At 38.7% G+C, this 22,437-nt stretch overlaps 1 protein-coding gene across 2 annotated transcripts in view; it reads left to right on the top strand.

The window, feature by feature from the left end:
• The window catches only part of IQGAP1 (IQ motif containing GTPase activating protein 1), a 60,533-nt gene extending 38,957 nt beyond the window's left edge, over positions 1 to 21,576 (top strand). For both annotated transcript variants that reach the window (XM_082768721.1, XM_082768720.1), the window contains exons 20-38: positions 910 to 993; positions 1,100 to 1,171; positions 1,262 to 1,331; positions 2,308 to 2,516; positions 3,571 to 3,726; positions 3,888 to 4,051; positions 5,215 to 5,439; positions 6,235 to 6,375; positions 6,470 to 6,554; positions 8,751 to 8,983; positions 9,768 to 9,900; positions 10,250 to 10,352; positions 11,896 to 12,031; positions 14,394 to 14,481; positions 14,907 to 15,119; positions 16,122 to 16,288; positions 17,633 to 17,755; positions 18,611 to 18,719; positions 20,381 to 21,576. In XM_082768721.1, the coding sequence (XP_082624847.1) occupies positions 910 to 993; positions 1,100 to 1,171; positions 1,262 to 1,331; positions 2,308 to 2,516; positions 3,571 to 3,726; positions 3,888 to 4,051; positions 5,215 to 5,439; positions 6,235 to 6,375; positions 6,470 to 6,554; positions 8,751 to 8,983; positions 9,768 to 9,900; positions 10,250 to 10,352; positions 11,896 to 12,031; positions 14,394 to 14,481; positions 14,907 to 15,119; positions 16,122 to 16,288; positions 17,633 to 17,755; positions 18,611 to 18,719; positions 20,381 to 20,494 (2,625 nt within the window). In that variant the 3' untranslated portion in view covers positions 20,495 to 21,576. The remainder of the gene's footprint in view (positions 1 to 909; positions 994 to 1,099; positions 1,172 to 1,261; positions 1,332 to 2,307; positions 2,517 to 3,570; positions 3,727 to 3,887; positions 4,052 to 5,214; positions 5,440 to 6,234; positions 6,376 to 6,469; positions 6,555 to 8,750; positions 8,984 to 9,767; positions 9,901 to 10,249; positions 10,353 to 11,895; positions 12,032 to 14,393; positions 14,482 to 14,906; positions 15,120 to 16,121; positions 16,289 to 17,632; positions 17,756 to 18,610; positions 18,720 to 20,380) is intronic.
• Positions 21,577 to 22,437: the final 861 nt, after the last annotated feature.

A 22,437-nucleotide genomic window follows, 5' to 3' on the forward strand; every position in this document is an offset into this window, starting at 1 on the left:
CTGCAGAGAGGAGAAAACGTTTGAGGAAACTTTACTTTCTGCTTTATCATCTGGTTGTGTTTTTTGGGACTAGCACAAAACAAAGTATGCCATATGTCTTCATGTTGATAATACCATGGGATGAATAATTACTGTGATTCCTAATGAATTCAGGAGAAGTAACATAGCTTTCAGTATACCTGGGTAGAGTCTCTTCTCATTTATCCAGGGATTTGGAGAATTGAGGGCATTAAAGAGACAGTGTGATGATTCAGCATGAAGTTGGGCACATTTACAGGAGAACAATGAAAAAAATCTTTCTCCGGTGTTGTAACTGAAATGTGTGCAAATGAAATACATGCTTTGCACCCTATTAACACTTTGAGTTGTGTATGTGTGTTTGTTCCTGCCTAAATAGCGCACATGCTCTTTACAAGTATTTAATAATAAAATCCAAATCATTAAAATAACACTCTCACTTTTAGTCCAATCCCTTGCCTAACTTCTGTTCTAAGAATACTTCTGTTCTAAGAATCAGCGGTAATTAGTCCACTCTAAAGGCTTACAATTCTACATCACTCTACTTTCTAGCATAGCATCTGCCACTTGGCCCTCATGTAGAACAGTTTATGTGAATTTGATTGCTTAGTTATATACCAGCTAGTATACTATATACTTCTCTAACTGTGTTTCTGAAGGCCCAGGCTCTTCATAGGGTAAGTCTCTCATGGTTACAGTTGGTGGAATAAATAGATAGTGCTTCACTGTATATTTTCTACTGTATATCTCTTGTATGATAAGCATGTCTCCATTACATTTTACTTAGCCAAAAAGGAAGTTGGTAGCTGAGCAGCAGAAAGAACCTTAGGATTATAGTTACTTCTCTTTAATTTGAAAAGTAAAGTAAGCATGTGTTTTTTCTGTATTCAGTCTCAGTGGCGTGGCTATAAACAGAGGAAAGCGTATCAAATCCGTTTGGATTACCTCCGAGCACACAAGGACCAAGTAGTGAAGGTAGCGAAGGCTCTCTGCTGATTCGCTTATTTATTTAGAAACCTTTTGGGTAGTAATCTCTGTGGAAAAGTCTTGTATCTGACTTATTTTGGTTACTTTTCTATAGATTCAGTCAATGACCAGGATGTATCAAGCCAGAAGGCGTTACAGAGATCGTCTGCAGTATTTCAGAGATCACGTAAGAGGCTGTCCTGTTAAATGAATTCAGTATTTAACATTTTTACTCTTTCCTGAAAAAGTTCAAATTTTGTTTCTTTTTACATCCTAGATAAATGATGTTATAAAAATTCAAGCCTTTATCCGAGCAAACAAAGCACGAGAAGACTACAAAACCCTCAGTAAGTATTGCTAAGAGAATAAAAATAATCATAGCATGTTTTGCAGTGGAAGGGACCTTAAATTCCAATCCCCCTGCCACGGGCAGGGGCACCTCCCACTAGACCGGATTGCTCAAAGCCCCATCTAACCTGGCCTTAAACACTTCCAGGAAAGGAGCATCCACAAATTATCTGGGCAACTTGTTCCAGCGCCTCACTACCCTCTGACTAAAGAATTTCTTCTTTATATCTATCTAAGTTTACTCTCGTAGTTTAAAACCATTAGTCCTTGTCCTATCGCTACACTCCTGGGAAAGAGTCTTTCTCCAGCTTTCTTGTAAGCACACGTCAGGTACTGGAAGGCTGGTATAAAGTCTCCCTGTGTAAGCACACGTCAGGTACTGGAAGGCTGGTATAAAGTCTCCCTGGAGCGTTCTGTTCTCCAGGCTGAACAACCCCATTTCCCTCAGCCTGTCTTTATAGAAGAGGTGTTCCATCCCTCTTATCAGCCTCATAGCTCTCCTCTGGAGTTGCTCCAACAGGTCCATGTCCTTATGATGGGGACATGGAACTGTGTTCGTGGAGCTGAACATAGAACTTCAGTTGGGGTCTCATGAGAGCAGAGTGTAATGTGCCTTGAATCTCTGTTTGCAAGGGATATTGCTAGCGTGATGTATGACTTCCAGACAGTTAAGATCAATTGGGATGAAGTTCAGAGAGTAGGTAGTTCTTGAGACTTGAAAACTTGATTCCAGATATTGCTTCCGCTGCTGAGAAATAGAACCACAGTTAGTGAGGTAAATTCAGCAATGTGGACTACTGTAGCCTGATAGCTTTTTAATTCTTTACTGTTCGATTCTGTCATGATTTACTCAAAACAAGAAATTACAGGTGTTGTCAGAAGGTGACAGGTGGTGTTATTTTTTCCTGGCTTGGTTGCTTCTTGACATGCTATTTAAACATTGATAAGACCTGATGTTTTATTTCTTGTTTTTAGTTAATGCTGAAAACCCACCTATGGCTGTGGTTCGGAAATTTGTCCACTTGCTTGATCAGAGTGACCAAGATTTTCAGGAGGAGCTTGAGCTAATGAAACTCCGTGAAGAAGTTGTAACCTTGATCCGATCCAATCAGCAACTTGAAAATGACCTCAATCTCATGGACATCAAAATTGGGCTGCTAGTGAAAAACAAAATTACACTGCAGGTAGGAAATGTGCTGATGGGAGACCAACTACAGAATGAACTGAGCCCAGCGGCAGTTAGCATGGAGAGCTCCTGGCCTTGGGTCTCAGTTGCTCTGACCCAGCGGAAAATATTGCCCCAGACTTACAGATTTTACTCCCAGTAAGTTCTTACTCCATTCCACTTACTTAGTATGTATCCCTAGAAGGACATCTGTAGAAGAAGAAACAAGACCTGAAGCATTACCAAAAAAAAAAAAAAAAAAAAAGGCAAAAAAAAAACACAAAGAAAAGAAAACCCGCACCAGACTACACTGACCCAATGAAAGCAACAGATTGTATGTTTGAAGGTTTTCAGACCTGTTTTGTTGCTCATTTTTCGTTAAATTGGTTGCACACTAGCTTACGTATTTTAGTTTCTCTTACTTTGGATGCTATAGCAGAGAGGGAGGTGATTTCAGAGGCTGAAAATATGCTTATGCCACTTGGAGCTTTTTATTAAAGGAGGTCCCCTCTGTCACTTTGCTGATAATTAATTTCATGCAAAAAAAAAAAAAAAGTCTCCCTGATACAGCAGTGCCTTCTATTCAAGATGAAGTTCCAGTCGGCTTTTCATTTGGTCCTGAATGGCATGATGCTAGCCGTGTCCCAGTTTGAAGTCTGAATCATGGTAGTAAAACTCATGTCTGAAGGAGGCTCCAGTTCTTGGGCCTGTGCCTGCAGCAGAAAGCGTCATTGCTCTCTGAGTATGTAGAGGTAGCTAAATATAAAACAGGACTTTGAGGATTAAAGCCCAATTTAAAAAGAAAGATTTTTCTCAGACATTTTTAGGATGCTACCAGCTCTGATAGTAATTGCTGCCAAGGGCGACTAGCCCTTCTGTGGTTCTCAACAAATTCAGAAAGTCGGGAACAAAACAGCGAAAGCACTGCTGTAGGAAATAATGCTCTGCTTCAATAGCCCTTGACACTGCATTTCCACATCCAAGCAAGTGGGCTCTCAGATGCATTTTTTTTTTCCAATATTGCATGCTATTAAATATTTAGAGTGGAATCTGTCCCTGTCTGTTCCTTCCAGGATGTTGTTTCGCATAGCAAAAAGCTTACCAAGAAGAACAAGGAACAGCTCTCTGACATGATGATGCTGAACAAACAAAGGGGAGGTTTGAAAGCTTTGAGCAAAGAGAAGAGAGAAAAGTTGGAAGCCTATCAGCATCTGTTCTACTTACTTCAGGTATGGAGAATCTAGTGCTGGTAGAGCATTCGTCTTGTCATAGAGGCTTACATGTTTTGGCAGAGTCTTTGCTTGTACACTATTGTTTTGGACCACTGTAGTTCTTCATGATACTGGCCTTCGTGGACTCATGCACTAAGCATTTTTTATTTTTGTTACAGACTAACCCAACCTACTTGGCCAAACTGATTTTCCAGATGCCTCAAAACAAATCTACAAAGTTCATGGATTCTGTCATCTTCACATTGTATAACTATGCATCCAATCAGAGAGAAGAATATCTGTTACTGCGGCTTTTTCAAACAGCATTGCAGGAAGAGATCAAGTATGTGGTAGCATATGGCATGGCCTTGCTGTCGAATCAGTTTTTGCAGTTTCTAGAACTGAGGCAGTTTTCACATGGTGTCTCATGCTACTATGCAGATAATGCTGAACTGTCCCTGCATTCTGCTCTTTCCATTTCACATTATTCATTTTTGTAGTCTAGAAAGAAGCTTGTCCATTAGGAATGAAGCCATTTCACTACAAGTGAAATCTTTTAGTCAAGATTTCACTTCTCAACAAGGCAGCTATTTTTTATCCAATGCAAAATCTTCCTAAAATTCATTCTAATCTGAATTCTTTAATGTCTGCTTACAAAAACTTCCAACAAACTGCAAACTCAGGCTTTACAAGCCAGAGACAGAGCGTAATGCTAAGCTCTCTGGATTTTCAAAACACTTATGAGAAGGCTGAAAATGAGGAGCTTTATTGTTGGCATTTTTTGGCATTTTTATTGACTTAGGGACTCTGGCTGCCCTCAGGCATATTTTGGTTGGTCATTTGAGCCTCAGGAGCTTGGTATTACGTGACTTAAGTTCTTTATGATGCAGAGTTGCACAGCTTGCTGTGAAGAAGAATGCACATGAAGTACTGGAGGAGATTACTTTTTAAGCATTTTAAAAGTTTTTTTTTAAATATGAAGATGGCATGTGACCTGAAACAGCGCAAAACAAACAAACAAACAAACTTCTTTAAGTTAGGTCATGTTGAGAGTAGTTGTTTAGGAAAACGCTGATGCTCTATTATCTTTCGGTGTATTTACAATAGTTATATACTAGGTATGGCTTCTGTTACGTGCTTATTTTTAAATACTGAAAGAAGCCTGCAGGTCTTTTTCTTCTGTCTATGTAAAACACCCTTTATTTCATCTATATTTTTGCACTGTTCTCTAATAGAGCATACAATTGGATTTACAGTAATTGTCATTGACGTGCCTACTGACGAGTCATGTTGGAATTCCCAGGTGGTGGTCATAAGGTTCCTCGCCTAGTCTGTCTTGAGAATTGTTGCAGTATTATTCTTACATAGTGTTGCAGTTTATTGATGTATTGAGATTTTAATACAAAACCATCATCATCTGTTTCCTGATGGTGGTGCTAAGAAGCATACCGAAAGCCAGTAGAATTACGCATACCTTGTACTTAATATTGATTCTTTCTTCTTCAGATCAAAAGTAGACCAAATACATGAAATTGTGACTGGGAATCCTACTGTTATTAAAATGGTGGTAAGTTTCAACCGTGGTGCCCGTGGTCAGAATGCACTAAGGCAGATCCTGGCACCAGTTGTGAAGGAAATCATCGATGACAAATCACTCAATATCAAAACTGATCCGGTGGATATTTACAAGTCTTGGGTTAACCAGATGGAATCTCAGACTGGTGAAGCCAGGTATGGGAACTGTTACTACTATGTTTTTCTAAGCGTTGTCCAGCTGCTGTGCATTGCTCTGTTAATCATTTCTGTTAATCATCCATGGCTTCACTGTGTGCATCTGTCCAGCTGATGCTGTCTTTTCAATCTCCTCAAGACGGCTTTCTTCTGAAAGTTGTAAAGATCACGTACTGGTGGTGCTGAGAGTATTGGAAGGGAATATCCTGAAGATGGAAGGAGAAATTTTTTTTTTGCCTGTTTTGAATCGATAATTAGCTATGAGATGCCTTTTAAGCTAGAAGAAATCATAGGAAGAAAAATTAATTGAGAATCAGTTCGATGTCAGTCTTTGTTCTTTCTTTTTTTTAACGTACTTTAAAAGAAAGGGGAAAAAAGCATACAAAGTAAAAGCCAACTCTCAACACACCACACTGCATGATTTTTTTTATCATCTTAGTGTTGAAATGTGCAGCTTGCTCTTTCACCAATTTATTTGCAACCTGAGACGCTACTTTGTCACAGAAGGCACTTTTTTTGGCCTAGTGTGCATGTTGGTATGCTGGACAACAAGGGACAGTTCTGAGTTAGCTGGGCTTTTTCTCACAATGGCTATTGCAAGGAGAGCAGAGGAAATGAAAACAAAAAATCCTTAGCTCTTCCAGTGCCTGGACTGTTAATTGAAGGTAATGCACAGCTCTTGACAGACAGTGAATGTAGGCTTGTTTCTGTGTCAAGTGAGAAATTCTGCGTAGCACTAACAGAAATAGGCTAATGTGAGGACTACTCACCTTCACATTTGACTTTTTCAAATAGCAAACTGCCATATGATGTTACACCTGAACAAGCTCTAAATCATGAAGAGGTAAGGACCCGCCTGGATGCCTCAATCAGAAATATGAGGACGGTGACAGACAAGTTCCTGTCTGCCATTGTTAGTTCAGTCGACAAAATCCCGTAAGTCTGCTGTACCATAGTTTTATCCTGTAGAAGTTATTGGTGGTAGCTTCATGCTTGCAGCAGTCTTAATTGCCTTTTCTTTCCTTTGAAGTTATGGAATGCGTTTCATTGCCAAGGTACTGAAAGATTCCCTGTATGAGAAGTTTCCTGATGCTGGTGAGGATGAACTTCTGAAGGTGAGGAGCTGAACATTTTGTGAATAATTGTCAGCCAAATTGGCTGTGGTAAATGCATCTTGTTCTTATCCTTTGTTGGGTGTATGTGTGGTGAGGAGCATATGCAAACTTATATACAGGTTATTTATTATTATGGATGTAAAATGTTTTACATTGCCTTTGATTTTTAGCTTCACGTGTACGTCATCTGAGATGTAATATAATGTCAGAAGGAGGCATCCCACTGCTTCTGCTCTGCTTCTAGTATCTTGGGCATTGTGTCCTTTAGGTTTCTTGGGGTACTCTTGCTCCTGGAAAATAAATCTTGGTTTTGCTGGTATGATCAGAGCCAGCTGCTCTTTCCTTAAAGAGACAATGTCAAGTTAAAAGGTCTGCATGCAAATCTGTTATTCCTAGTTAACCTTATCTAAGATACTCTAGCGTATTTTAGCAGCAACATACAGTGTTGTTTTTCGTGACGTCTGGTCAATTTTGTATTTTGCATTTCAGTAGATATGGAGAACAAAAAAAAAAATTCTAACAGTAGGCACTCCCAGATGAGTATAGCTTTGTGGCTTTCATTGAAATTTATTTGTTTTTATGGCTTTTTGTAATTTTGAAGGTCTTTATGCCTGTGAATGCTTTGCTTGTTGATAAAAAACAGCTTGGATCTTAAAATACTTGACAATGTCTCTTTAAGCTTCTCTGCCTCTGCTTCATTACAGAATAATTACCAATCTGAATGCTGTTTTCTTCTCTCTTCTAGTTCTGTGCTTTCCCATTCTGAGGCATCGATTCTTTCTGTGAAGGTGAATTAATTTTTTCCATCTGTAAATTTAGGTGGAAAACTGCGGTTTTTATTAATCTTTGTGGAAACAATGTAATGGTCCACATGAAAGTCAAAACTGCAGCTGTGTGCAATGACTGCTCGTAGATTTGTTAGGACCCAAAGCTAGCTATGTAGTACTGTTCCTCTCCCCCTGTAAGTTTAAATATTATTAATATGGTTTCTCTCACAGATGTATTTTCTTATGACCAGTAGTAAACAGTTTAACTGTTGTAATCCTGTGATGTCATCTGGGAGAGTACAGCAGGAGCTTGCATGAAACAGTTGTCAGAAACATGACTCTGAAAGCAGTTAATAATTTCCCGGGCTGCTTAGCAATGGCGAGGCTTTTTCTCTGTTTTCAGCTTTTTCTTCAGTCCTCTGATCTCTACTGTGCATTCAAGTCACATGTCAAGCAGGAGAAGCCAAGATTCTGTGACCTGGCCCTCTACAAATTTCTGTGAACCACCAGAAAATACTAGAGCATGCGGTGTGAGAACTTTTGCTTTACATCAGCATGCTGGACTAATTCCTTTTCGTTGCTGTAATTACTTTAGGCAAAATACCAAATACAGGTTACAAGTATATGTAAGAGAGTATGAATAATGGGACATCTTTATTTTTGGTTCCATGAAGTTTATTTTTATTGCTGCTCACATTTAATGAGGTAAATGGGATTTTGAAATGCCCAAGGCCATTCATCTTCTATACTTCTGGGTTTCTTACCTCTGGATTAAATGATTTCTCCGTTACTCTCACTTAATTTTAAGTGGTAGTCTGTAGCTGAAAATGTTGCTGGCTTATACAAGCTATTCTGAAAGAGAAAAGGAATTTGTAGAAGGGGTGGAAAGTAGCTGCTATTTTCTCAGTTTAACTCCTTGGTTTACAATGCTTCTTCACTTTTTGATTTGCTGGAGATGGTCAGTTCTGCACGCATCTCTAAGAATTAGCTCTTGTTCCTTATGGGACAGCAGTACCAGGTTCCTCTATACTACGGTCGTTCTGACCTCTGTTAAACTGAATTGTTTAATTCTCATGACAGACGATCGTATGCTCATGAGTAGTTCATTGTAGTCTGTAATATTGTCTGCCTATATATGTTTTTATAGGCTAAAATATAAAATCTTCATGCATAGAAATATCTGCAGCTGTATTGTCCTGGAACTAATAGTTTTTGTGTTGACTGTCCCACTGCATCTTCATATATAAATGCTAGATTCTTTATAGCATATGCTTGTACACAGCAGCACAGTATACCATTTATCTTGGAAGGGACCTAATGCTTACAATAAAATAATTTGCCAAAACTCATTTGGAGAAGTTTCAGTAAAATTCACTGGGAGCCTATACCAATTTCTTGATGTGTTTCTTCTCTGCTCAACTTTTCCTAGATTGTTGGCAACTTACTCTATTATCGCTACATGAATCCAGCCATTGTTGCTCCAGATGCGTTTGACATCATTGATCTTTCAGCTGGAGGTCAGCTGACCACGGATCAACGCAGAAACCTTGGTTCCATTGCAAAGATGTTGCAGCATGCTGCATCCAATAAAATGTTCATGGGAGACAATGCACATCTAAGCATCATTAATGAGTATCTATCACAGTCGTACCAGAAGTTCAGGTAGAAGACTTTAGCCAATTTAAGTTGAGAAGGGTGGCGGGGATAATGTTGCAAATAAAAAGGGATGAAAATTAATATTAAATATGATAAATTCCATCCCTGTCAAATATACAGTTTGTTGAAAATAAGAGATTACACCTCAGACTTCCATAAGCATCAGTGATAGTGCCAGGTAAAATGTGGACCTGGAATTTATGAACAATACACAGTATATTAATGAGATTGCTACCTCAGGTGTGTTTTGACTTGCAAGTTTCTAGAATAAAGTTTTCTTTTGTGTGTGTTTATTGTGACACTGTGGCCATGAGCAACTAGAGTGGACATGCATTCTTTCCTGTATGAACCCTGCTTTCCTGTGAAAACTAAATGGTGCTTAGGAATAAAGCAGGCTGGCAATTAGCCGTTCATGTAGTAGAAGAAGCTTTTCATTCAAGAATTGTCATCTTACACCTTTCATCTTTCGGAAGAAAGAAAACTAGAGATTGCTGGGAGTGAGGGGTGTAATTGCAGCAAAGACGGGATGTGTGAACAAGGTCACAAGAACCATAGCCCTGTCCTGCTGATGCTGAAAAAAAAACAGTGCCCACATGGCCAATGACAATAGTTGAATTTTACTAGGTTACTTTTCATGTAATAAAGTAAAGCTGACCAACTGTAGGATGCTATACTGTACCATAGTTTAAAGAAGAGTGATTTGGGCTTATCAGGGAGAGTTGATGATCTTGATAGGTCTTGTGACTTGTTCTTCTTTTCTCCTCTTCCTTTTTTTTTTTTTTTTTTTAAGACGTTTTTTTCAGGCAGCCTGCGAGGTCCCTGAATTGCAGGATAAATTTAATATTGATGAGTATTCTGACTTGGTGACTCTTACTAAACCAGTTATTTATATTTCTATTGGTGAAATCATCAATACGCACACTGTAAGTATACATTAGCTGCAGTTGCTCCTTGTAAGTAGTCCTCACAAAAAAAAAAAAGATTCTGGTTGAAACTTGAAGTAACCAAATACAAAAATGAAAGTTGTCATTTGATTGTAGTGTACAAGAGCTTGTAAGTTTATAGAATTCAGTAATTTGGTAATTTTTTTAAAATTATTTCAAAAGTATGTGAGTATGTGATAATGGCACAATTTTGAATGGTGATATTGCAGCTTTGGAGTTTAGCAAAGTAAGATCTTTTTCTAAAATACACCAGTGCAAAGTCATGTAACTCTTCTGTCTAGAAAAGGTTTTATGATTAACAACATAAATGTTTTTTCTGTTCATCTAGCTGCTTTTAGACCATCAAGATGCAATTGCTCCTGAGCACAATGATCCAATTCACGAGTTGCTGGATGATCTTGGAGAAGTTCCTACAATTGAGTCCTTAATAGGTGACCTATTTTATTTTACCTAAGAAATGTGTGATATTACCTCCTTGGATGATGTGAAGAAGTGCAGTGTTTCAAAAAAAAAAAAAAAAAAAAAAAAAAAGTCACCATTGGTATCACTGGTTATCTGGAAGTACGTAATCTAAAAAAGAAGCAGCAGCAAATTTGTTCCAGTTTATTCCTCTGAGTGCAGAAGTTGTGACCCTGGGAAAAAAACAAACACAAACATCTCTCTTCTTTCTTTTTGTCCCCAATCCCGTCACCTTGCACCACTCCCATTTCTAGAAGATGGACAGAAACTTAGAAATGTTTTTTGTTCCCTTACATTGGAGCCATTTCTTTGTGTGTCCTAGCTTGTTTGCAAAGATTTATCATCTGTTATGGAGATCTTTATGTTCCTCTTCAGAGTTGATTAACAAATGTATTAAACAACATGTGTCCCTATAGCAATCTTTGGCATAACTTTTTTTCCATCCTATTGAGTGTTTTCTATATGGTGTTGAGCGTTTGATACAGAATTTTCTTTTTTCTCTTTTTTTTGGGCTGGAGGGAAGAAGAAACTAACTTCACTGTTAAAATCTGTGGAAATTTTTTAAAATGCTACCTGAGCCACAGTTCAGTTCTTCATGGTATAACAAACTGAAAAGTTTCACAAGCCTCTCCTTTTTTTTTTTTTTTTTTTTTTTTAATGTTGCAGCTCTTGGTTTTTATGGTGCAGCTTTTGGGAGCGTGAAATCTGTCTGCTGGGCTTTGGGGATGGATGGACACGGTTTTTCTGAGAGGATGCAAAAATAGTTAAAAAGTTGCTTGTTGAGGAAGTTTGGAACCTTCTAAAGGAGTAATTGCTAGCACGTTTTCTTCTGAGCACTCACAAAACAGAAGTATTATCAGAGAGAACCTAAACCTTGAGTTTAACTAGAATTTACCCTCCTTCACCGTTTCATTTCTCCTGTGTGTGTATGGTTGCTGTGGTTAATGTCTCAGTTTAATATTTCTACAGCCTTTTAAAAAGGGGGCATAAGGGGGAGCAAAAAAGCATCCTAACAGCTGTTCTGATGAAAATTCAGCTACAGTTGGAACAGGTAAAATTCATTGTGACAGGACAGCTTACTTTTGTTTATTAGGAGAGTACAAGCTTAGTTGCCAACAAAGGCTTTGCTTTTTGCTTGGAAAATTCATTCTAGTGAGGATGTGGTCAGAAAGACACACTGATATTTTAATTTATAAAGTATTTTGGCCGGCTACTCTTCTTGGTAGAGAGTAAGATGCTGAGATACAGTGTGTAATACATACACATCACCCTTAAGGCATATAAACTAGAGATTATGTGGTGCCTTTCCGGTGTGTGTAGTCTCTCAATTTGTGAAGAAAATGTCCGTTGATATATTGAAGATGTTTTCAAGTGCTAGTATTGCAACAACTTTTGACAGTAAAGGAAACAATGTAGTTTTTCTAAGGTCTGTTATGTCGGGGAAAAAATGTGAAGCCGTAGTAGTCATGAACATAAAGAATGATGTAGTATATAAAATCTTTTTTTGCTTGACAGGGGAAGGGTCTGGCAACGTTAATGACCCCAACAGGGAGATGCTAGCAAAGACAGAGGTTTCTCTCACGCTCACTAATAAATTTGATGTTCCTGGTGATGAAAACGCAGAGATGGATGCAAGGACAATTCTGCTGAAGTAAGTGAAAGATAAACTACCCAGTATGTTTCTCAAGAGAAGGGGAAGAGTAGAACCTGAATTTTCACAGCTAATCTGCATGTGAAAGTAGGAGAACTGAAGTTTAAATCAAGCAAATGTGGTACTGTTACTCAAAATGCATTGAACTTGTAGCCATGTTGTTTAAATGCTGTGGCTTTTAAACTTGTTCTTGCTAGTCCTTTGTCACTGTAGAATTTGTCACTCTTTAAAAGCGTATCTTGGATGATTTCAGAGGGGAAAACATTCCAAAACAGAAAATATTCCAGTTGTGAGCAAGTGTGATGATGACAGCAGTTGGATTTATTCATTGTAAATAACTCATAGCATTCATCACAATTTACTTTTACCTCTGAGGTTTATTGATGTAAAATTAAGATTGCCTATATAATGCCCTTTGTGTATTTTTTCAATAGAATACATGTGACATAAGGAAATGCTATGTGTAACTGAATGCCTAGCATATGTGCTGCTGTACTGCTGAAATTGCTAGTTCTTATGGAATTTGCTGATTTATATAGCCTTTGAGTAGACTAAGTCTTTATCCTGTTAGCGAAGTGGAAGACAGTGATAGTGTCTATGTAGCTGAGCAAACTCATCTAGTGGGTGATGCCCCTGCCTATGACAGGGGGGTTGGAACTATATGATCTTTAATGTCCCTTCCAACCCGAGCCATTCTATGATTATGATATGAGTGATGCCGCTCACCTTTTTTGGTTTATGATGCTCTTTTGTACCCTCTGCATTCTCTGTCCCAGACTTGACTCTGATAGAGGAAGACTAATAACTTTTTGGGAAATGGAGGTGTTTGTAGACTGATCAAAGTAGAGCAATGAATAGACAGTGATTTCATTATTGCCAATTTTTTTTTATTTTATTTTTAAATTGGGAGGACTTAATATTGACTCTTTGCCAGTTTTAAGCAAATCCCTGTTGCTGGGATTTATAGAGCAACTACCTGGCATGCAGTTAGGCATTCACCACCTCTGATGCGTTCCTGCTCAGATTCTAGATAGCTTAACTGAGAATTTTGCAGATCTGCTTACACTTGGCCTAGATGGAGCAATGATCTCTTAGAAAAGAATTTTATCTCCAAAAAATAACGTTAAATTACCTGGGTTCCTGTGGTAGTTTTACTTAGGTGGGCAGTTGAGCTCCACCACCACCTCTCTCACTCTCCCTCTCCTCAAAGAGGAAGGGGGAGAAAATACAACACAGAGAACTCAAGGTTTGAGATGAGAAAGGTTTAATTAAAGTGGAAAGGGAACGGGGAGAAAAAGAAACGAAAGAAACAGTAAGTCCTCACAGAAGCACAGAGAGAAGGGAAAAAAATTATTCTCTACTTCCCATCGACGAGCGATGTTCGGCCATGTCCTGGGAAGCAGGGCCTCAAAACGCAAAGTGGTTGTTCAGGAGGAACAGCCCCCTCCCCCACAAGAGCCCCCCTTTTTATTGCTGAATGTGACATCAGGTGTTATGGAATATCCCTTTGGTTGGTTTAGGTCAGCTGCCCTGGCGATGTCCCCTCCCCATCACTTGCTCACCCCCAGCCTGCTGGCTCTTGGGGGCTTGGAAGGAGTCCTCATGCTGTGCCAGCACTATGCAGCAATAGACACAACACTGGAGTGATACCAGTGCTGTTTCAGCTACGAGTGCAGAGCACAGCACTGTGTGGGCTGCTGCAGGGAAATGTGACTCCACCTCAGACAGACCCAACACAGTTTCTTGAAAGATATGTCAGTATTTCCCTGTCCACCAGAAGGTGACATTGATTTCAGAAGTAAAGATTTATCACACATACGTGCCTGAAGTCATCTAAGATGTGAATGGTAAGGAAGGTGTTGATGCACTTCGCATTATGCCAGAAATAATTCTAGCCTGATTACAAATTACTGAAGGCACAATTTGGTACTGTCATTTGCCTCAGGGACAGAATTGTCTCAGGCTAGGCATTGGCTGTGGTTAAGTCACAGATCTCGATCTTTGATCCTGAGATCAAGGTATGACTGTTTGTTATTAAATTAGAGACGAGTACCCACTTTGGTTCAGTTAGCATACATGGGGGGAAAAAAAAAAAAGTCCCACGGAGTACTTTTGCTACTTGTTACAAAGCACTGAGGTGCACTTTTGGAATCAGTTTCCAAACTTTTCACTGATATAACAATCTCAAAAAAAGTAAATCAATTACTGGAGTTCTGGTCCGGTCTAATTTACATCTGGCTAAGTGCATCCAGTGATGATATGACTTCAATGTAAAAAAGTATAACTGTTGTTATTGCAGAGCAATATTGAAGGTCTTCGGGCCTAAACTTTTAATCTCCTGTTCTCCTCGGTTTCTCTGCAGCACAAAACGCTTAATTGTTGATGTAATCCGCTTCCAGCCAGGGGAGACACTGACTGAAATCTTGGAAACTCCAGCTACATCAGAGCAAGTATGAAGAATTTGTTTCACCGCGTTCTTTTTAGACTGAGAAATTGTTTTTATCTAGATTAATGTGGGTATACTTGGTAATCTGCATTATGTATTGTAGTGAAGTTGTCTCTGCTGATGTTGGAGCAGCATGTAACAATAACGAGGAAGGAATGTAATGGAAATAAATTGTACATGTCAATCTTAGTCCTCTGAGAGTTGCCAGAAAATAGGTATCTAGAAGACTTCCAAACAGTAGGTAGATTTCTACTGGTTCCTGTACGTGGAATGTGTTCATCAAACATGGATTCGTCAGAGTCAGTACCAGAATGACTGAGTAAAATTCTTATCATGTTATGTCAGAGTTGTCAGGTGACCTGATTCTAGTTCTTTGTCACCCTAAAAAAATGAATCTGCTAATGAGCTTCTAATTTCCTGTTTTTCTAGGAAGCAGAGCATCAAAGAGCTATGCAGAAACGGGCCATTCGTGATGCCAGAACTCCTGATAAGATGAAAAAATCCATGTCTGTAAGGGAGGACAGCAACTTAAATCTTCAGGGAAAAAAAGAGAAAATCAAGACAGGCCTGAAGAAGCTGACAGAACTGGGGATAGTGAATGCTAAAAATAAATACCAGGAACTAATCAATGACATTGCAAAGGTATGCCAGTTGGTGGTTTCCTAGTCAGAGTTGATTTTTTTTTTTCCACAGTTTGCAGTGTTGGGAAACTGGCATGGAGTTTTCAGGAGGTGTAAGTTTTGCAGTAGGTAGACATACAAAGCATACCCTTTGCTGCAGTGTTTCCACCTCTTCACATTTCAAAATTCCTTTATGTTTATGAGAATTTTACGTTTTCTCAAATGACTGTGTTACCAGAATCTGAGATACCTTAAGAAAGTGTTACAGTGCCTCTACAAACTTTATCATGTGTGGAAGTTTTTGCCCATAACCTAAAGAAACCCTAAGTATTGTTTTTGTTTGTTTTGTTTTGTTTTTAATATATCCATTCAAGAATACCTAAAATGCTGATGTGGGAAGTTAACAAAACGACTTGTGGAAGAGAGATAATGCTGTTGTATGTTGCTATGTTGATAATGCATTTTATTATATCATACGTTTGACAAAATATTGTGTAGGAAAGATTATGTGTGTAAAGTGAATGAATTGTCACACGTAGAGACCAGATTAAGTATCAGAAATGAAAACAGAAGTTGACTTGAACATGTGATGTTTTTTATTCAGCTGCTCATGTAACTTGCTTAAAAATAACTGACTGACAAAGAAAGATGAGGAAGTCTATACACTGTTATGGTTATAGTTTTTGCTTTGTAAGGTACCCTTCTTACCTGGTGGAGGCAAAAATTGCTGCCTTCCTTAGATTGCATACTATAACACTATTAACATACACTATGACAGCATTGAAATTTGAGAGAGCAACAAAAGGTTAGAATGAACTGCTGTGTAGAGTTGATTAGTTCAACACGGAGAAGCAGTGACACTTAAACTGAGACAAGTGTGTCTGAGGAATCTTACTACAACTTGTATTCTGAAGGAAGGCTAAATAAGATCAGTGCATCTCAGTATGTCTCAGTGCTCTGGGCTCGAGCAGCCAGAGAGCTTCAATAACCAGTAGGTCTCTGCATATCTTGCTCTGTGCTGTAGGATATCCGAAATCAGCGTAGATACCGTCAGAGAAGAAAGGCAGAGTTGGTAAAGCTGCAGCAGACATACAGTGCCTTGAATTCCAAAGCTACCTTTTATGGGGAACAAGTGGATTATTACAAAAGCTACATAAAAACCTGCCTGGATAACCTGGCTAGCAAGGGCAAGTAAGTATCTCAGAACTATGCTTGTGACCCTAGAAATGCTCCTTACAGAAAGAACACGTAGGTCCTTGCTAAAAAAGAATTGTAATGTCATCTGCACAAAGCTCATTGGCTAGGCTCTTCACTGCAAAGGTGGGTTCCAGGGAAGGGTCTCAGCAGTGGTGGGGAGTACAGGGGGAGTGGTGGTGTCCCAAATGGGGTCAAAAAGACATATTTGAAAGAATTTTGTCCCTTTGAGTGAGGGAAGTGTAGAGAGGCCAGAGAGAATGGGGGTGGTTTGCCCAGATAATGCATATGCTGCTTAGTCAGTCTGTCCTATCGTCCTTTCTTGGAGCAGAGAATGAAAACAGCATAGTTACTTACAATGACAGCACTGATCATGAGTTGTCCTCTTTTTGTCCCAGAGGGAGTGGTGCAAGACAATTCAATTTTCCTGAAAAAAAAAAAAAGTCTGCTTTCCCAGTTTCTTTTCTTTATGTTGACAAGGATTGGCATCGTCCTTACTAAGCTAAGAACATTTTTTAAAATTACTGGGTTTGTTTGCCTTCTCCCATTTTTCCTCTGAATATGCTGCAGAAGTAACTTCCCGTTTTGAGGAAACTTCAGATACGGGTTTGGACGACTGTGGTTTGTTGTTGGAAAGGGTGTGAAGCACGGATTTGTGAAAAAGGGAAATATATTAGCCCTTTAGTCTGAAATTGCTGGCATTAGACACCCTTGTTTAAAATAGAATGTGAAATGAAAGGTAGGCCAGGTCTTTCTGTTTTCTCAGACACACAGAAAATTTTAACTCCAGTGCAGTGACAAAGGACAGGCAGCAGGGTAATGAGTAGTCTCATGGGTCAAGATGGGCAACTTTAATGGCTCGTCCATTGAACGTGTGGTCAGTACACTGAGATTGAACAGGAGGTGAGATGAAAAACAGCCTAAATCTATCAGGGCCACAGGTCATACTTAAATATATGTAGCATGTGTAATCTTGGATCCTATCATTAATTGCACTTTTTTTTTTTGTTTCTGTGTGTGTCAAAGTAACTTACCGGTCCATTTTCAGAGTACCAGTTAACCATAAGAACATTCTCTTTTGCCTAATGATAAATAATACTTGTTTCTATGAAGTGTTGTATTTTCTGCTCCTGTAGTGTAAGTTATTGGTAAATTGTCAGAAGATCTGATTAGAGCTACAAATGCTTTGCAGATAAACTTACTAGTAGGAATATATCATCTATCAGCCACGTTAATCACAGTTGATCAGCTATACTGGTTTTAGCTACTCACCCAAATAGGATTAAATGTTTGCTGTCTGACTTCTCTTTATTTGTTTGACTGAACATCAATTTTTTCCAGGGTCTCGAAGAAGCCTAGGGAGATGAAAGGCAAAAGTAGTAAAAAGATTTCACTAAAATATACAGCAGCTCGACTTCACGAGAAGGGAGTGCTTTTAGAGATTGAGGACCTGCAAGTTAACCAGTGAGTGTTGTTTTATGACTTATAAGAGCTAAATAGCTTACCCATTTCCCTCTTTTTCTGGGATTGTTGCATTCTCTTATAACTTGTCTTGGTGCTCGCAGTTGATGAATGGAATTCTTTTTGGAGCTACAAGGTGTCTTTCCACTCTGTTCATCCTGAGATTTGTCTGAGTTGGTGACAGGCCGCCTAGTGGTTAGCATTGTTGGCAGACTTAGCTATTAAAGGTGAAGACATTGCCAGACTACACAGACAAAACACAGGGCCAAGAAACCTTGTATTGATTGGTCACTTAGGAGTTCTCTTATTTCTGGTTAAACAGGAGCAGATCGCTGGTAGAGAAGTTTAACAGGATTTAAAGATGATACCATCTTCCCCCCTGCAGCCCCACACTCCCATTCACGGAAGGGTACCTCCTTAGGTGAATTGCTACTATGGTTAATAACTCTCACTGCTGAAAAAACAGCTTAATGCAAGCCTGAGTTTGTTCAGATGCATTTAGCTAGCCTTGAGAAATTGGTCTGTTTTTTGCAGGTTATAGACAAGTGGCCTGTTACTAATTTTTTTTTCGACCCTGAATTGAATGATTTTGTACTCTGCACTAAATGGGGTGTGGATGTGCGTGTGCTGAAGTAGGTTGTGCTTGCATGAAGATGTGATCTCCCAGACATAAAACTGTTAGGCTTCTATTTGTTGTTGGCTTTTTTTGGTCTTGTTGGCTTTTATGGCCTCATTCCGAATGGAGATAGAATTAGAAGTTACGAATAGAATTCTTAAAAAATTATCTTTGAATAATTATGTCATTAGGAACTGCATGTTCAGTAATGAACTGTGATTTTTAATTTCTCAAATATACAGGTTTAAAAATGTGATATTCGAAATCAGTCCAACAGAAGAAGTAGGAGATTTTGAGGTAAAAGCAAAATTCATGGGGGTACAGATGGAAACCTTTATGTTACATTATCAGGTAAGAACTATCCTGTTTAATGATGACATACTTTCTGCCTGAACAGTGTGAAAGGCTGTCTCAAAAACAGATGATCAAGTGAAACAGATGCAATGCAAATGGAGTATTCAGACTAATTTGTTTCTTTACTAATGAAAGCTTGATCTTGATCTGTATTGCTAGTTATGCTTATATATGTGCACATATATGTACATGCATGAGCACTTTCAACAGCCTTCTGCTGTAGCAGAAAGATCAGGAGCCTGTGTCAGCAGTCAGCTAGGCTTGGATGTGTTGACATCAGCTACTTGTAACTTACGGGTAGTCTTTCTGCCACCTTGCAACTGGCTAATTTAGCTAGAGAATCCTCAACCTTTATTTACGCAAAGCTACCGAACAGGAATGCAGACTGAACTTGTGCTGCATGGTTTCCATTCTTCTTCCCGCACTGGTATTGTTATGTCTGTCATCTCCGTCTACATCTGTGTGTCTGCCAAAACCTGGTCCCCAGGAATCGTTAGGTATGTTAATCGTGGATGTCTCAGGGATCTTGAAACAGATTATACTGTGTAGGGAGCTCCTACGCACAGATAAATCTGTGTCACACTCAGTAATCAGCTGCTGGAAGGGACAGCTGTCTTGCATATCCCATATGTGTGCTCTGAGAACACCTGTAGCTCATTCCAATTCTAATCCATTGAAGCTGGTCACAAACTCTTGTTCATGTGGCTACCTCAGGTTGCTCAGTCCTCAAGCACGTGTTGCTGTACTGATGTGTCTTTGTAGAACTGCTGTTCAGAAACAGCAGATGTTCTGAGAGGGGAGTAATGAGGAAGCTGCCATTGCTTTTCCAAATACAGCATTAGCAATGGCTTTGCTTGCGTTGCCAAGATTTTATAGAAAGTAGCGGAAATAGTTTTCTGATATTTACTCCAGCATCACCCAGACTCTACAGCTGCAGGAGGCAAGTTCATATTTCAGAAAACACACAACGTTTCTTCGTGGTAGCACAACCTGAACACCTTCTCCAGTATGTGGTGGTCAAGAGTGAGAGCTGCTGAAAGAAATTCATTGCTGAGATGAATCGGTGCAGGTAGTCATAATGCTTTGTCAGGTGCGTCACAGACAAGAGGAAAGTGCAGCTAGAAATACTGCATAAATACTGGAGAGCTGGAATCAGCATCATGTATTTATTACTAATGGAGGTGCTGTTTATTTCTCTGACTTAAACTGATGTTTTAAACTGCCTCACAGAGGTCTATGGCAGATAGGCATTTTAGAAAGCCATACTGTGGAATGCTTTAATGTTTCATGGGTACGTGATAACATTAGGCATATGGAAGTGAGACCCTTTTTGAAAATTAAACTTTGTGGCTGTTACGCGAGTGAAAAGCCTGACGATGTCCAGATCTGAAATACAGCTTTCTTGGAATTGCTTTCTAATTCTGCCCTTTTGTAATTTTTTATTTTCTGTAAGCACAGATGAAAGATCTGAAAAGTCTTAGCGCATGCAAAATAGCAAAATATGTTGCTCGATGATTTGGTCTTTAGCTTGCTTGTTTTTTTAGCTTATGCCGTGTGCTTTGTGATGGGTATTCCTCAAAAGCTTACTGTTTCACAGGGTCTTGTATAGTCATAAGCTGTTGAGGATTACTCACTCATAAGTGTATTCTCTTTGACAGGATCTTTTGCAGCTGCAGTATGAAGGCGTTGCAGTCATGAAGTTGTTTGACAGAGCAAAAGTAAATGTCAACCTTCTGATCTTTCTTCTGAACAAGAAATTTTATGGAAAGTAACTGACCTCTGCTGGCAAGTCTGTGAAAGGGGAGATAAATAGAAACCTGCATATATGACTTGTAATGATTTAGCTATGCATCAGTATATGCCCATACCTTGCTAAAATATATCAAATGTATTATGACAAAGGACTAAGAACCTCTTGTGAATTGACAGTGCTGACCGAGTCTGTAGTGCGTTGCTTCTTGTACCTTTATGACCTTTATGTTCTACTTGGAAGGTCCCCTGAGAATGTATTTTTATATGGCACTGGGGATTAAACTATTATTAGGATAAACTTAGGGCTGCTTTATTTGCCTAATCATGTTCTTTATAAGTCTCGTATTCTGGTTATGTGTACAAAGAGAAAGATTGGCACTATAGAGCAATTGATTTATTGATTTGCCTCATGAAGGAAAAAAGTTAGAGATTTTATTCAGACTCCAGTTACTCTCTAACAGCAATGACTGCAATGAAAAAATTGTTGAAGTCCAGGTAATCCATTTGTTTGTGAGCTTGTGGCAGTGATGACAGCAAGCCAGTTGCTGAGAATGCATAGGGTCTGGAGAATTATTAAGTGTCATATGGTTGCTGAACTACTCACGATTATGTGTTATAGACACATAGAACAGCTTCAGTGTCTTATTTTTCTTCATTTGTTTCTCTTAATGACACTATATAATAATTTACAGATGGCCCATTACATAGAAGGACTGTGGAGGACATTTATTACTGCATAAGGATGAAAAGAAGCCTTTTGGGAGGGGAAACTGAAAAAATCTTAAGATGTTAGTTTTTAGTGCTGCTTGCAAAGCATTTAAAATGTATTTTTTTTTCCAGTTTAGAGCAATGTTCCATATATCTTTATCTGATTCAATAAATGTTAAGCTCTACCTGCAGACTTGTCAAAAAGTTCCCTTGGGGGAAGACAACTATCTTAAATAGGTCAGTCTTTAAAAAGTTAATTTTTTTCTAGCTCTGTCGAAGTCCCCATTTGTTTTACTATTTAGTGGATTTTTCACCACAGCAGTGGTGGTGCTGCCTGTTCTGCTAGATTCAATAAAAATACAGAGACTCTTAAATAAATAAATCCAATCATGAACTAATTGTTTGTTCTGCCCCTTCTTCCACCCCTGTTTTCTTCTTAGTATTTCAATTTTTTTAGAAGGGACATAACACTTAATTGCAAATTTCAAGTTACTCAATTGTCACTTTCACTGTTCTTTCAGATTACTGAGTTAAGTTGAACTGCCTTATCTCTGACCTATGTAAGCACTAGTTCATTGGCTTAGATCTTTGCTTATAAAAGCCACTCGCAATATTTGCAATGGTTACATTCCTGAGGATAATTTTTCTGTAATTCTTTAATAAGCAATTACGTCTTTCAACCTGCTAACATCTAGACTGTATTAAATACTATATTTTAATGCTGATGCATGTGGGGTCCAACCCAATAACAACAACAACAACAACATCCTTACATATCAAACTGAAGGTAGATCTTTACAGTGCAGATCATCTGAAAGAGGGAGACTTCAGAACTGGATTTCCACTGCTATCGGAAGAAGAGATGTGTAATGGGATAAAGGTCTTGACTTGTTTCTTTAATTTTTTCTTTATCTGCTTCTGAATTTGCTGTATCATAGAAGGACTTAAAAATTGCATTCCTTTGATCTGGGGATGGTGAGAATAATGGTGGAACATTATTAAATATTACTAAGAAAATGCAGCTGTATTCTGCAAGCTCTTGAAGCACAGAGATTGATTCCTCCATTTTTTTCTAAATAAAACACTTTAAATATATTTTTTTTAAACTACAGGTGTGGTCAGATTGGGGAACAAGGTAATGAGGTATTAGCAGTTACCTTATTCTAATCAAGGAAAACATCCTTAACAGGTGACTTATAATACTTACCTCTTGCCTTGAATTGGCAAAAATTGGAAAAAAACAAAAAATGGTTGC

This window comes from Aythya marila, assembly GCF_965140915.1.
Source record: "Aythya marila genome assembly, chromosome: 11".
NCBI classification, from domain to species: domain Eukaryota; kingdom Metazoa; phylum Chordata; class Aves; order Anseriformes; family Anatidae; genus Aythya; species Aythya marila.